This window comes from Anser cygnoides, chromosome Z, assembly GCF_040182565.1.
Source record: "Anser cygnoides isolate HZ-2024a breed goose chromosome Z, Taihu_goose_T2T_genome, whole genome shotgun sequence".
Classification (NCBI taxonomy): domain Eukaryota; kingdom Metazoa; phylum Chordata; class Aves; order Anseriformes; family Anatidae; genus Anser; species Anser cygnoides.
The window spans coordinates 45,666,610-45,681,477 of NC_089912.1; the positions used below are offsets into that span (position 1 = coordinate 45,666,610).

A 14,868-nucleotide genomic window follows, 5' to 3' on the forward strand; every position below is an offset into this window, starting at 1 on the left:
GTATCTACATTTGTAATGATAGACACATCAAAGCCTAGTTACTGATCAAGAATTAAGGCATACACATTTTTGATGATAGAGTTTTAAGTACTTATTCATAGCCAAAAGTTTACCTCTTTGTCACCATTAACAGATCTGTACTGTTGACCATAGCATGTGCAATATATCTGAGTTTTGCAAATCTTCCATTTTCAATTTTCTAAAAGAGATAGAAGTTTTACAGCTTTGAATATGCTAGTACAAAATTAATGTATTAATTTTTGTTTTAAATGTATTTATCGCCCAAAAGTATAAATTATAACAAAGAATATACCACATACTTTTAAAGAAACTACTTTCGTAAGTCAAAATGTGACTAACAGATCTGTGACAGCTATATAATATATAATTATATAGAATTATTTGGTCCCTGGAAATGCAGCTGTGCAAACAGAAATCAACCCTAACAAAAACTGGCAAGGAACAATTTAATTTCCCCAAAGATTTCAGGACTCAGTTTTCTACATACTATTGCTACATTCCAAACTTCTGCTAATACAGTTCAAAGACAACACAAGAAATCAGTACAGTCAAAATACAACTAAGGAGGACTCGTTTCCTAATTTTTACATAGAATCATCACCAAAACACCGGAGTCACTAGCCCTAGGTTAAATCTATACTTAACTGCCTACAAAAACCCACTTACCATATATACAGTTATACTTAATGACACACTTAAGGTAATGCTTAACATTCTTCTATATTCTTTCATTTTCCCCTGAACTTGCTTAATCCTTTTTTTTTTTTAAATTTCTGTGAATATTGTAGCTGAATATTTTTTACTAGTCATTAAATTTAAAGTATCAATGACATCACATTAAGTATTTTTTTAAAAAATAGAGGGTCTATAATTTTAACATGACTAGGCAACCATGAGATTTCTGACTTTCCAAGCAACGAGTGATCAGATTAGTGACCAAATTAAGATTGGTGCATCTCAGTTACGAGTAACAACAGTTCCAACTGCCTGCCTGCTTCCTATCTGTTACAAATTGGAAGTAAATATAGATTAGTATAAAGCAGTATGATTCAATAAACAGTTAACTATAAACATATTGTTTCAGATATGTATGGGAATATTTTAAAACGTGTATGTTAGATCTCACTACAGTCAAAATGACAAAACCATTAAATGAGTATTCATTAACACTGGAAAATGATACGGACATTTAACGAGGTCTACACTAAGACTGGAAATCCGACAGCGGAGATAACTTCACACAAACATTTTTCAACAAATGATGCCTTCCCTCAAAAATGCTGATTCTTTCATGAATGGAACACAAGAACCTTTCAGTAACACGTTCCTAAAAGAAAGCTTTCTAGAAAGTACATGAACAGCATATCAGAAAATTCAGATTACTTTCCTCTCCCCAAACCTGTTGGGCTGCAAAACCACAACTAGTGATCACATGCCTACCTATGTAAGTCATTGCTTGAGTTTATTAGTGCAAAATCTAGTGTCAAGAGCAGTGTGAATACAGCAAAAAGAAAGGCAGAAGCAATGAGTAATTAAGGGCTTGGAAAACTGTTTTCTTTGTCTATTGCTCTTCTAGAAAGACTTTTAAAAACTTCTTATTCAGGCTTTGTCTAGGGGTTGTCATCAGAAGATTTGAGTTTCTTCCTGCCTCTCCTGTGAAGTAGGAGCTTTGATCACAAAGTAACTAAAGAAACCTCTCACAAGGCTGTCTTCATAATGTTCCAGCATTAAGGTGTGCAGAAGGAGGAAGGATAGCTAAATAGAGGTAACCAATACACAGTTGCATTTAATCTGCAGGACTCTGTAATGATTTGGGCACAAGTTCTCAAATTTAGTCAGCAATTTCTCTTACTGACCAAACACATTCTAAATATTCCAAAGTATAACCAGTATCTCTCTTCCATTAACAGCAATTACTGGGGAGAAAAAGCAAATAGACTAAAGATCCTCCCCATCCAAATTAGACTAAACTTCTTTCTCCTGCATCAAAGCAAGATAACTTTCTTAATTTTTGTGCAGCATTAGGGTAAAGGGAAGAGTAGGACTTATGAGAGCTAATTACCTCTTTTTGTCTTTCCATTAGCTTGGTAGGTAATTTTTGACAGATCGCATCACCCCACTGTAACTTGTTCAGTTTACTGATAATGTACCGAGAACTATGTAATTGGAATCACAGAATATCCCGAGTTGGAAGGGACCCACAAGGATCATCGAGTCCAACTCCTGGTTTCAAACAGGACCACTCAAAAATCAGACCGTGTGTCTGAGAGCATTCTCCAAAGGCTTCTTGAACTCCAGCAGGCTCATTGCCATGACCACTGCCCTGGGGAGCCTGTTCCAGTGCCTGAACACCCTTCTCAGTGAAGAACCTTTCCCTAACATCCAGCCTGAAGCTCCTCTGATGCAGCTTCATGCCATCCCCTCAGGTCCTATCACTCAATGGTCACCACAGAAAAGAGATGAGCATCTCCCATTCTGCTTCCCCTCGTGAAGAAGTGAGAAAATTATTATGGAAGTGCATTACTTAACTGTCACAAAGGTTGCAATTCTATACAGAAGTTATTCAAACGTCCCCAAAATTCCATGGAAACTATTTTATTCTACTGAAATTCACAAACAAAAGACTCAGTCAGCACAGAAATATTGTTAGTGTGTGGTGTGCAAAGCTTTCCTTCCTGAAAGTTGAATTGAGATTGAACTTCTACTCATTGGTAGCTATAAGTCAAAGATCATAAACTCTGTCATCTGTGTTCTATAGTTTTGTAGTCAGTAGATATTAATTAGGAAATTAACACAGGACATGTGTTTCAGAGTCCATTTGCAAAGGTAATACACGTGTCTATGTCAAATGCCAAGCAGTAACTACATATACAGACTAAGCTTATTTCATTTTTAGATTTTTCTACCCCCACTGCATTTTTTTTTCCAACTCTCTATTCCTTGCACCTGTCCATTATGAAATACACCACAGAGGGATAAACCAATCTACTGCTGATAACGGCTACCAAAATGGCTTATAGAACTCAAACATAAAAAGATATATAAAATTTATCCCTTAATATAGATACATATGTTTTAATATTATAATTTTACATTATTTAGTTATTAATCATTTTGAGAAAGATAGCAACTTAGACCCGATGATGAAAATTATGAAGTTAACATCATTGTTTGTTTGATATCAGTTTCACAACTGTAAGAAAACAAGCACTAATTTTTAAAACAACTGCCATACTTCAATTTAAAAAGGCTTAATAACCTTATTATACTAGTATATGTTCTGATTCATTGACTGCACATGGAAGTTGAATTAATCTGTTGAAAAAAAGTCTCCAGCAGCTGTAAAATGCAAAGCAATCAAAGCACGAATCCCCTCCTTAGAAAATTATTCTTACCTGTAGTACAAATACTTAGATATCACTGCAATAATTTAATCATAGATGTGATCATCTATGCAGGGAAGAATACACAAATATGCTCAGTGTCCAAACATGGCATCTCTGCATTTGGAAAGACTCCAAATCACAGCACATGTCCCTAATTCATTGGAAAGCAAGGACAGAGGCCTTTAACAAAGTTAGAAATGAAAAACAAAGTGCTGGTAGTGGAGAAAAAAAATAAAAACTATGATAATTCTTGTCATAGTTCTCCTAAAAAATACATGAAAAACAAAAGTTGAAATGTTTGACATCTTTTCTGAACACCTCTGAACTGAACCAATTTTGTAAAAAATAGCATAAACACCATTACTACTTAAAAAGTAGTAACAAATCTGTTACCCTTTCCTCTTGTTCAGATCAACTTGAAATTTTTAAAGGCTTTTAGATTGCCAGTCTATTTCTTCATTGTACTGGGTCTGGCAACCAATCCCAGAGGAGCTAGTAGGAACCCCAGGGAGAGGGAAGGCAGTTACCATAATATCCTTCTCCCTCATGCCTCCTCCTCCTTATTTCACACAGATTTTATCGTGATATTATATTGTATGGGATATTTCTGGTCAGTTTGGGTCAGCTATACCAGCTGTGTCCCCTCTCAACTTCTTGTGCACCCCAGCCAACCTGATGTTGGGACTCCATAAGAAATAGAAAAGGCTTTCATACTGCGTAAGCACTGCTCAACAAGAGCTAAAACATCATTGCTATCAACACTGTTTTGGTCACAAATCCACAATATAGCACAAAGACAGCTGCTATGAAAAAAATTTACTCTATCCCAGCCAAAATCAGTCAGGAACTGATTACTGTCCAAAATGGTTGAGTTGTGAAAGCAATCTGTTGTTGCTGCAAGGAACTACAATACCAAACGCATCTCTCAGCTCAAATCATTGGACAACTGCTTTAAAAGTTGTAGAATTACTATTTTCAGTAGGTTAATCTGGTATTACTACATATCCAATCTTTTCCACAGAAATATGTTATTAATTCTAAACAGCATTTAGGTAATGTGTTAGATTTAGCTTAAATGTGTTAAAAAAGGAGAAAAGTTGTTAAAAAGAGACAAAATAGCATATAAAACATTCATTTTTCGGCTATGCAAAATTCTCTCCTTATCCTTTATTAATGAGAACTAATATTAATCCTTTAATATTAATCTTCTCATTCCAGTTATCCTAATGTGCAATGTCACTCTATAAAAAACAAAATTAAGGCTTTTGTCTATTACTGGCCAAATTCAAGATTCCATTCAGCTATGCTGAACACCAAATCTGAGCTCTGCACATTTCTGTTCAAAACAACAGACATTTTTTGTCAACGTTAAAATTTTGATACAAGACCACAGTATGTAGGACAATAAAAATTAGGAAAGTATCTTTCTTTCAGAACTTTGTTTTTCCTTCACAACACAAATATAGTTTGCTTGTGTAAACTGGCAGAATGTCTCAGCCAATTTTTGATCTGAATACCAGAAGAATTCTTTTGATGCCCTGAAAGGAGAAATCATACCAATCTACACTTTCATTTGATGACCGCATCTAGATGTTCTTAGTATTTCCTGCCAATACAACAAAGGTTCTTCAATATGTAGCATCTGAAGTGTTTACTGGATCTGTAGGAAACCAGGGGAAAAGATTGCCATTTTCTACATTCTCTGACATACAACAAGTTGGCGTATACTTTGCCTAGGACACTTCTAGTCATTACTTGCTTTTCTACCATATATACATATGAAGCACGTATATATGTTTCAATTGCAAGCTAAAATGAAACTAAGTCAAACAAGCTTACACATTCATCTTAAAGAATTGGTGTTAGCTGCAGTCCCAAACAGCCTGTAAATATCTTCAAGTCTTTTATTTGGGGATGGGCAATGACAATGAAATGTTATTCAAGTGTTGCACGTGCCAGTGGTAAGGTTGCCATTCTTTTCTCTAACCCAGAAACAACAAGCTTTCTAAGAGAGGAAAGATAATGACAACTGTGACTCAACTAGGGGAGAAGAAAACTAGATACTATGCATGAATAGAACCTGGTAAAGCTCAGAATGATATAGGAAGAGGAGAAGTTATTAATTTTGGAAAGAACTTTAACTATAAATTTAAGAAATAAAATCTCAATCTTAGAGGATATGGATGTTTAAGTTTTGATGTGAACCTAAGCCCAAGAGACATGAAGGAAGGAGAGAAAGGAGTATCACACCTTCTTCTACTCCTCAGATGTTCTTTTTGGCAGATTGAAGTTTGAATACCAAGAAGCAAGCGTATGATCTATCTGATCACTCTAACATTCTGCTGTTTGATCTGAAGCTCAACTCATGACCAAAAAAGGTACATTGAACTGAAAGCCAAACATTCCCTCCTCCTCCCCCCCGTTATAATAAGATACACAAATTGCTATAAAGGATTAACTTCTCTGTAAGCTTAAATCCACAGCAGCATGGTTGGGGGAGCAGCCCCTATACAGTACTTTAGAAAAGCCCTCACAAATTCTCACACTATGAAGGCAATTTAAAAAGAAATTTTTAAAGGTTTTGAATTTACTTTGTTTTTCAGTAGACACTCACCTATGGCACAAAGAACTCCACTAATTTCATGGTGGAACTGTTAATAACTTAACGTAAGCATGAGACTAGCCTTTCTTTCAGCCTTATTTACTAGCAGGACAAAAATCAGTGATTTCTGGCAGAAGTCTATAGATTGTATTACTGACTTAACAAGAAAAGTATTACTAGTCTTTTAAACGATTCCAGAAACTTTCTATAATACCTATCCATATCAACTTAAGTCTATAGAGCTTCAGTTGGTAAAACAAAAAAGACAAAAGATAAAAGTGATGTACTGGACAACATCAAAGATAAGGAGCACAGACAATTCTTCACCTCAGCAAGGAGGAAGCACATGAATTGGACGTTACCACAATGACAGTCACTAAAAGAGTAAAACTAAACACTTGCTCAAGCAGGGCCACCTAGAGCAGGTTGCCCAGGCCCCTTCCCAGGCAGCTTTTGAAGATCTCTAAGGAGGGAGACTTCACCTCTCTGGGCAACCTGTGCCACTGCTCCATCTCTACACAGTAAAGAAATGTTTCCTGATGCTCAGACAGAACCTCTCATGTTCATTTGTGCCCACTGCCTTAGTTCTTGTCCTGTCACTGGGCACCAATGAAAAGAGCCTGGCTCCATCCTCTTTGTACCCTCCCTTCAGGTATTTACAGATGTTGATAAGACCCCTCCTGAGCCTTCTCTTCTTCAGGCTGAAGCTCTCTCAGCCTTTCCTCGTAGAAGAGGTGCTCCAGTCCCTTCATCATCTTTGTTGCCCTTCCCTGGACTCTCCCCAGCGTGTCCACATCTCACTTCCTTCCACTGAGGAGACAAGAACTGGATGCAATACTCCAGGTTTGGTCTTACCAGTGCTGAGTAGAGGGGAAGGATCACCTCCCTCAGCCTGCTGGCAATACTCCACATAGGGCAGCCCAGGATAACTTTGCAGCAAGGACACATTGCTGGCCCACATTCAACATGGTATCCACCAGGACCTCCAGGGCCTTTTCTGCATTTCCAGCTGTGTGTCCCCCAGCATGTACTGGTTCCTGAGGTTGTTCCTCCCCAGCTGCAAGAATGTCCACTTCTCCTTATTGAATCATAGAATCATAGAATATCCGAAGTTGGAAGGGACCCATAAGGATCATCAAGTCCAACTCCTGGCACCACACAGGTCTACCCAAAAGTTTAGACCATGTGACTAAGTGCACAGTCCAATCGCTTCTTAAATTCAGACAGGCTTGGTGCAGTGACTACTTCGCTGGAGAGCCTGTTCCAGTGTGCAACCACACTTTCAGTGAAGAACCTCTTCCTGATGTCCAGCCTAAACTTCCCCTGCCTCAGCTTAACACCATTCCCGCGGGTCTTATCACTGGTGATTACGGAGAAATTCATGGAGAACGGCTGAACTTCAAGAGGTTCCTGTCAACCCACTTCTCCAACCTACTGAGGTCCCCTCCAGATGGCAGTACAACCCTCTGGTCCATCAGTGCTGCCTCGCCTCCCCCATTTTATGTCATCTGTGAATTTACTCTGGTTGCCCCACTGTCCAGATCATTAATGAAGATGTTAAACAAAACTGGACCCAGTAATGACTGCTTGGGTAGTCCACTATAACCTGTGTTTCCAACTAGACTTTGTACCACTATCCTCTGGACTCAACCATTCAGCCAGGTTTATACCCACCTGCTCATCCAGCCCATACTTCAAGAACTTCTCTATGAGAATCATACACAGGGACTGTGTCAAAGTCTTTAATGAAGTCTAGGAAGACAATATCCACTGTTCTCCTCTCATCCATCAGGGTGGTGCTTTCATTAAAGCAACTCTCAGTTTGGTGAAGCATGACTTCCCCTTGGTGCATCAATGCTGACAATTCTTGATTTCCTTCTCCCTCACATGCCTAGAAATGGTTTCCATGGTAGTTCCATCACCTCCACAGGAACTGAGGTGAGGCTGACTGGCATCATTACAGTTTGCCATGTACTTCTTACCCTTCTTGAAAACATGAGAGATACTTGCTTTCCTCCAGTCTTCAGACTTCTCCCAGTTACCATGATCAACCGCAGATTGTATTGTTGCAATGCCACTCTCAGTCTGCTTGCTTCCTCAGCACTTGTAGGTGCATCCCACCAGGGCCCATAGCCTTATGTTTGCTTAAGTATTCCCTGATCTGATCCTCCTCCACCAAAGATATATCTTCCTTGCTCTAATCCTTTCCCTGCTCTCTCTCTAGGACTTTGGATTCCTGAAGGCCAGTCTTGCTATTAAAGACTGAAGCAAAGAAGGTATTCAGTTCCTCAGTCTTTTCACTTCTTATATAATCAGGTCTCCTGCTTCATTCAGCAGTGTCCACATTTTCCCTAGCCTTCCTTTTGCTACTTGTGTTCTTACAGAAGCCCTTCTTGTTGTCTTTAATATCCCTGGCCAGATTCAATTCCATTTGGGCTTTAGCTTTCCTAATTTCATCCCTGGATGCTTGGACAATGTGTCTGCATTCCTCCCAGGCTAGTTGTTCATGTTTCCACCTTCTGTACACTTTTTGTGTTCCGAGTTTTGTCAGGAGCAACTTGTTCATCGATGAAAGCCTCCTGGCATTTTGTCTCACTTCCTGTTTGTTGGAATGGACTGCTCTTGTGCTTGATAGAGGTGATCCTTGATTTTAACCATCTTTCTTGGGCCTCTCTTCCCTCCAGGACCTTATCCCACAGGACACTTCCAAGCAGATCCTTAAAGACGCCAGTCTGCTCTCATGATGTCCAGGGTTGTGAGCTTGCTTTTCATCCTCCTTCCTGACCTTTCAATCCACCATCTCATCATCACTCCAGCCAAGTCTGCCTTAGACTTTCACATTCCCAACAAGTTCCTCATTGCTGGTGGATGTGAGGTCCAGCAGAGTACCTTATTGTCTCCTCTGTCACTTGGAGAAGGAAGCTATCATCAAGGCACTCCAGGAATCTTCCGGACTGCCTATGATCTACTACGGTATTCCTCCAACAGGTATTACAGTGTCACCTGTGACAACCAGAGCCTGTCAACATAAGGCTGCTCCTTCAATTAATCCGTGAAAAATAATATTAAAAAAAAATGCGCAGCCAAAAATTAAACTATTAAAATACACTTAATTAAAAAAATAGATTTCAAGAGTTAGTCTTTTTGTTTTTAAAAACAACAACAACAAAAATCTATTACTTTAAATCCCTTTAAAAAGATCTCTGTCATCTTTGGTGCATTAAAATGCATCAGTTATGACTAGTGAGCTATTATACTTTTCACAGGTTTTTGTTCCATGATAGAGAAATGAAATTCTATTATCAAATTTTTGTTATCCTAAATCCAAATTATTTATTTTCCCACTATACATATTCACAGAAGACCACTTGTGACAGAAACAAATAAAAACTTGTACGAAATGAATTATATATATGTAATTGTAGACACTTCAAAAATACAACTATACATCATGAAAGAGACAAAATAATCAAAGGTATATGAACACATTTACCGAATATAGCGTGTATTTTTTTATTTATTTTTCTCCTGTCTAGCATTCTAAAACTCTTCTTTGTTCCAGGGCAATTTTATTCCAGTGGTACTTATCCAGCAGAACCTGAAGTAGTGATACCTGACCAAGAAATACTACCATTCATGCTAAATTTAACTTCCATATTCTGTAATGATTTGTAGAACTGTAAATTCAAAACAGCTAAAAAGCTAGGTCAACTTGATAGGAAAAGTGTATCATTTCTAAAAATTAAATTCTTGCTTTTTCAGGGATGCTTCTTAAGTCAAAAAACAACTACGTTTCTATCTAATGGTGTTTTAGAGTGAGGAAAAATATGTTTCGTTACAAAAATTGATATGCACTGTTTAAGACAGGTCACTATAGAAGAAAAACATAATTTTAGAGAGTAAAGACGTATGCTAAAAAGCCAAAAAGGAAAAAGAAAACTTCAGATAACATACTCAAGGTACTAAAAACCCAGTAAAGTTAGGAAAAAGAGAGAAGTAACCGTTCAGAAAATTGAACCTAAAATTTCCTCAACTTTTAGGCATGGCATGCCTCTTTTCATTTCCTACATTCTTCAAACATATTTTGGATATCCACTTATATCCAAAATATTCCAAAGCCTTCCCAAAGTGTTTCAGCCATTAACATAATCTTTAATCTACTCCTGTATGACTTCCAATTGTGATGCCACTATTACAAACTATCTAACAACACAAGGTAAGCAGCAGACTTCAGCATGAGTAGTTTCAGCTAAAAGAAGCTCTGAAACTGAGATTTCCCTTCTTTTGTCTAGGAGGTTACATGTATATGTATATTTCTTGGTTCATTGCCCAGAGATCAGCTTTTGAAGGCATACAGCCAGAATAATGAGACTTACGGGTTTTAATACTTCTTCCTTCAGAATGTTGAGAAATGAAAGACGATACTAAAAGACGTGACATAATCTTTGATAAATATGAAATAATTTTAAAGCTCCTTTGCTTTAGAGAAATTCTAATTAATCTAATTTAGCTGAAGAGTTAATACTAATATGCTACTTACTGGTACATAAATATCTTTTGCAAGGCACCTTAAAATGCAATACAAAATGTAAACTTGGCAACAAACCACAAAAAAGAAAATTATGCAAGCCTTCCAGTGAATACAGAATAAATACTTAATTCTTAAAGAAATAAGTAGTGCTATGTTGTAGAAGTTAGCGCTATTATAGAATTTACAATACAGAATCATCACGGTTCAGTGGTTTTATTTAGTGTTCTTCCATGTCTACCTAAATCAAACCCTCTTTGCATGTTGCATATGTTTTACCACACAGACTTGTAAAAGTACTGGCATTTTCTCAAGCTGTCAATGATTGTACATAAGTTTCAGATCTGGGGTGGGTTTTTGACTTTTTGTTGTTGTTGCTATGAATGAAAAAAATATTAATTTAAGAACTAATCATTTGTGGTCACAATTGAAAATACCTAAAGAAGCTCTTATATTTCATATATCTAAGGATTCCAAATGCTACATAAGCATTTAAAAATTGTGGTAAAACAAATGTCCCTTTCAAAATACATTTATTTTATCATTAAATACTTTCATAAGCCATTTAGTGTTTTGACATAACCTAGTTTCAGGAAACAGGAACAACAATGTTGGAAGAGAACAGATGAATCCACTTTAGATATAATTTAAATGTGTTTATTTATAAGAAGAAAAGCAGACAAAATAGTTTTGAAATATGAAATAAATAGAATATTAAACAGTCAAACAGCATTTTAATACCAATCATGACTGTACAATTCAGTAAAGTACTACTGAACACATTTAAAAGCATTCCATCTAGCAAATTATAACTAAAAACTGGAAAAGGCAATTTGCAAATGCAAAAACATTAAATACACTTGATAGAAACACATCTGTAAATAAACTCTAAGTCATGGTATTATTATTTCTTTATATTATTCAGTACGATTTTCACCTAATATCCAGTTGTGTATATATATGACTTTTTATTGTTGTACGTATTTGTTATATATTATATATATTTGCTGCTTTGTCTAGCACTTATACATTTTATTTGCCTCCCTCTCTCCCCCCCCTTTCTTTTTCCCAATTTTAAAAATATTAGTAGCAGACATCCCCAATTTCTCAGCAGGAAATAAAGTGACAACATTTAATACTGAACAGTCAAAAGAATGTGACAAAGGCCATGTACATCTTACAGTCCATATTATCCTAACTGTCATCATCATCACTACTATTGTGAGTCTTAGTCCATTCCCTGTAGGCCTGTCTTTTCTGAAAGCATGACAAGGGAAGAAGAAAGCAGAAGTATTAGTTTAGAAGGATTTGTTTGGCTGACATTTTGTTTTTGTAATTAAAGCAAAATAAAAAAATACAGTAATTCTGCAGTCACATCCTAGTTTAGGGCACAGTACAAGCACACTAAATCACCCTACAGTCTATTCATTTTGGTTAGCAGACAGAATCTCTAAGTCACTAAAAGAAATTTTATTTAGATCCAATCTGGTAATCTGCTGAAAGTACTACAACACAGTAAATGCGCTGGGGCCAGTTACCAGACCTGTATGCAAATAAGTAACATAAAAGGGGGGGGGGGGGGGGGGAGGGCTGGGGGATTAACCTTTTTCCCCACAGCAAAATATTATGCTATCCAAACTGCTTCACATAGGGGATATGTAACACTGAGCATAATGTAAGACAAAGAAATATCTCTAGAATCAGAAATATTAAGAACCAAAAAACTCGTTACACTTGAGGAACAACAGGATTAAGACATCAAATATACTATGCCAGAAATTAATGTCTGAATAAAAATGACACAATTTATTATTTTCTGATTTGACTGTCTACGGGGAGAACTGTTTGGAGTTTTCAAAACTTTTCTTAAAGGGTAGTTCTGCCATAGAATCGTCAGTAGTGAAAACTAATATGAAACAGAGTTTTTCAACTTTTGTTCCGTTCAAATGGTGGCTGCCGTCACAAAATATGACAGTCATTGCTTAATTGGAATGCATTAGCCCATTTATAAATGAAAAGTGGTACTGCACTCAACCGTACAACAGAGAAAAACTGGAATTGCATATGACATTGCAGAATTTTCTAAAGGTTTCTCAGATAAAAATCCCCAAATGCAAACATGTACAAAATTTAAAAAAAGAAAAAGCAATGCAGTTTAATGATTAGGTTTATGCTCTAGTTAAGGTAATACTTCTATATGAAACTGGATTTCAAGAGCCGAGGTTGAAGCCAACTCATTAACAGAAAGGCAGAGGCATACTGTTATCAAGAAAACCTTTCAAAATTTGTTGATATATTATCACTGAATGTTATGAAAAACAAAGATGAGATGACCCAAACAGGACAATCCTCTTCTACCAGAAAACAGAAGATACAGTAATGAGATGCAGAAGAAACAGAAACAACCAGACAGGAACTGGACATGTAACAAACAGCTGTGTTAATTCACAAAGCAGTCTAAAAATCCTCTCCACAGGCTACTTAATTCATATCTAAATCTCCCAAAAGGTTATTTCCATATGACTTTTCCAACATTTGCAAGCTGCTAATCCTTCAATTATTTAAAAATAAATTTATGAACTTGTTTACATCCCCAGTGGCCATTCATGCAGTTTCTAAATGCTTTTTTATTTCTTAGAATTAAGTATTTCTAAAGTGCACTTTTATTTATAACAGAGAAAAAATACAAACTTCGTAAGCTGTATAACAGTGGAAATTATTTCCACTTTGACATCTGAGTCAAATTTGCTTCAATGGAACCTAAACTAAAGAAAAGCTGTCCAAATTGCTTCTTGGCATGTTCCTCATGCAAAGAGAGAATTCTACTTCAAAATAGTTAACATTGTTTCAGTGGATGTAGTATGATGTGAATATTTTATATGTTTCATGTGCTATTTTACACAAAACTGATTCAAAAGTCACCATTTAAAATATGTATTATAAAATTAATGAAAACAGTATTTTGGGTTTACCATCACTGTTTATCAAAACCAAAAAATTTAAGACATAAACCTTTTTAATTATACATATAAACCCTTTTCTTCTTTTAAACTGTTCTGTATCTTGCACAAATCTCTACAGATACACTGCCATAAATTATGGTGCCTTTTTCAAAAGTTCTGTCACAGAAACTAAGCCACCAAAGTGGTTGTAAACCTATGAAATTAAATGGATCTTTCTTGACTACAGAGTTACTAGGTAATGGAATTTTAAAAAATTAAAAAATAGGGAATTGGTAATTCTGCAAAATAGTTATTTCAACACATGATGAGTTAAAATTTATGCCATTTCTTCACCTGTAACATTTGACTTCCGGTTCCATCTCTTAATCTGTAAGGTCTAATAACTCCATCTTCACCAAAGAAGCGAGGTGGGCGCAGGCTCACCACATCTTCTGATGAATCTGCAACTCTGAGAAAAAAGAAAAAAAAATAAATTATATATCAATATTTCTAATCAGCTTTAACATTTAGCAAAGGCTTTACAGTATTTTAAATATAAGTTAAACTTACATACTAGTACAGCAACTGTTGTCTATATACACTTTGACACATGAATAGACACTAAATATTTTATGAAATAATTATAGAATTTACTCAGAAATGCAATATATTTCAGAGAATGAAGACTAGATGGCACAAGGCAGCACACAACTGCAATACTTCATGGAAGCACAGAATGGTTGAAGTTGGAATGGACCTCTAGAGGTCATCTGGTCCAACTCTCCTGCTCAAGCAGGTTGCCCAGGCCCCTTCCCAGGCAGCTTTTGAAGATCTCTAAGGAGGGAGACTTCACCTCTCTGGGCAACCTGTGCCACTGCTCCATCTCTACACAGTAAAGAAATGTTTCCTGATGCTCAGACAGAACCTCTCATGTTCATTTGTGCCCACTGCCTTAGTTCTTGTCCTGTCACTGGGCACCAATGAAAAGAGCCTGGCTCCATCCTCTTTGTATCCTCCCTTCAGGTATTTACAGATGTTGATAAGACCCCTCCTGAGCCTTCTCTTCTTCAGGCTGAAGCTCTCTCAGCCTTTCCTCATAGAAGAGGTGCTCCAGTCCCTTCATCATCTTTGTTGCCCTTCCCTGGACTCTCCCCAGCGTGTCCACATCTCACTTCCTTCCACTGAGGAGACAAGAACTGGATGCAATACTCCAGGTTTGGTCTTACCAGTGCTGAGTAGAGGGGAAGGATCACCTCCCTCAGCCTGCTGGCAACACTCTGCATGGCGCAGCCCAAGAGACCATTAGCCTTCTTTGCAGCAAGGGCACACTTAGTTAATTAATGTCTGAGTATTCTACTAAAAAACTTGAAGGTTAAAGTCATCTGTGCC

The 14,868-nt window shown here is 36.8% G+C and overlaps 1 protein-coding gene across 4 annotated transcripts in view; it reads right to left on the bottom strand.

Annotated features, from left to right (window-relative positions):
- The window catches only part of VPS13A (vacuolar protein sorting 13 homolog A), a 121,294-nt gene that overhangs the window by 8,958 nt on the left and 97,468 nt on the right, over positions 1–14,868 (bottom strand). For 2 of the 4 annotated variants that reach the window (XM_066989087.1, XM_066989086.1), the window contains 2 exons: positions 13,834–13,948; positions 114–199 (listed from right to left, as the gene is read on the bottom strand). In XM_066989087.1, coding sequence (XP_066845188.1) covers positions 114–199; positions 13,834–13,948 — 201 coding nt within the window. Of the gene's footprint in view, positions 1–113; positions 200–11,156; positions 11,795–13,833; positions 13,949–14,868 lie in introns of those variants that run through there. The other 2 variants (XM_066989088.1, XM_066989089.1) reach the window with 2 other exon arrangements.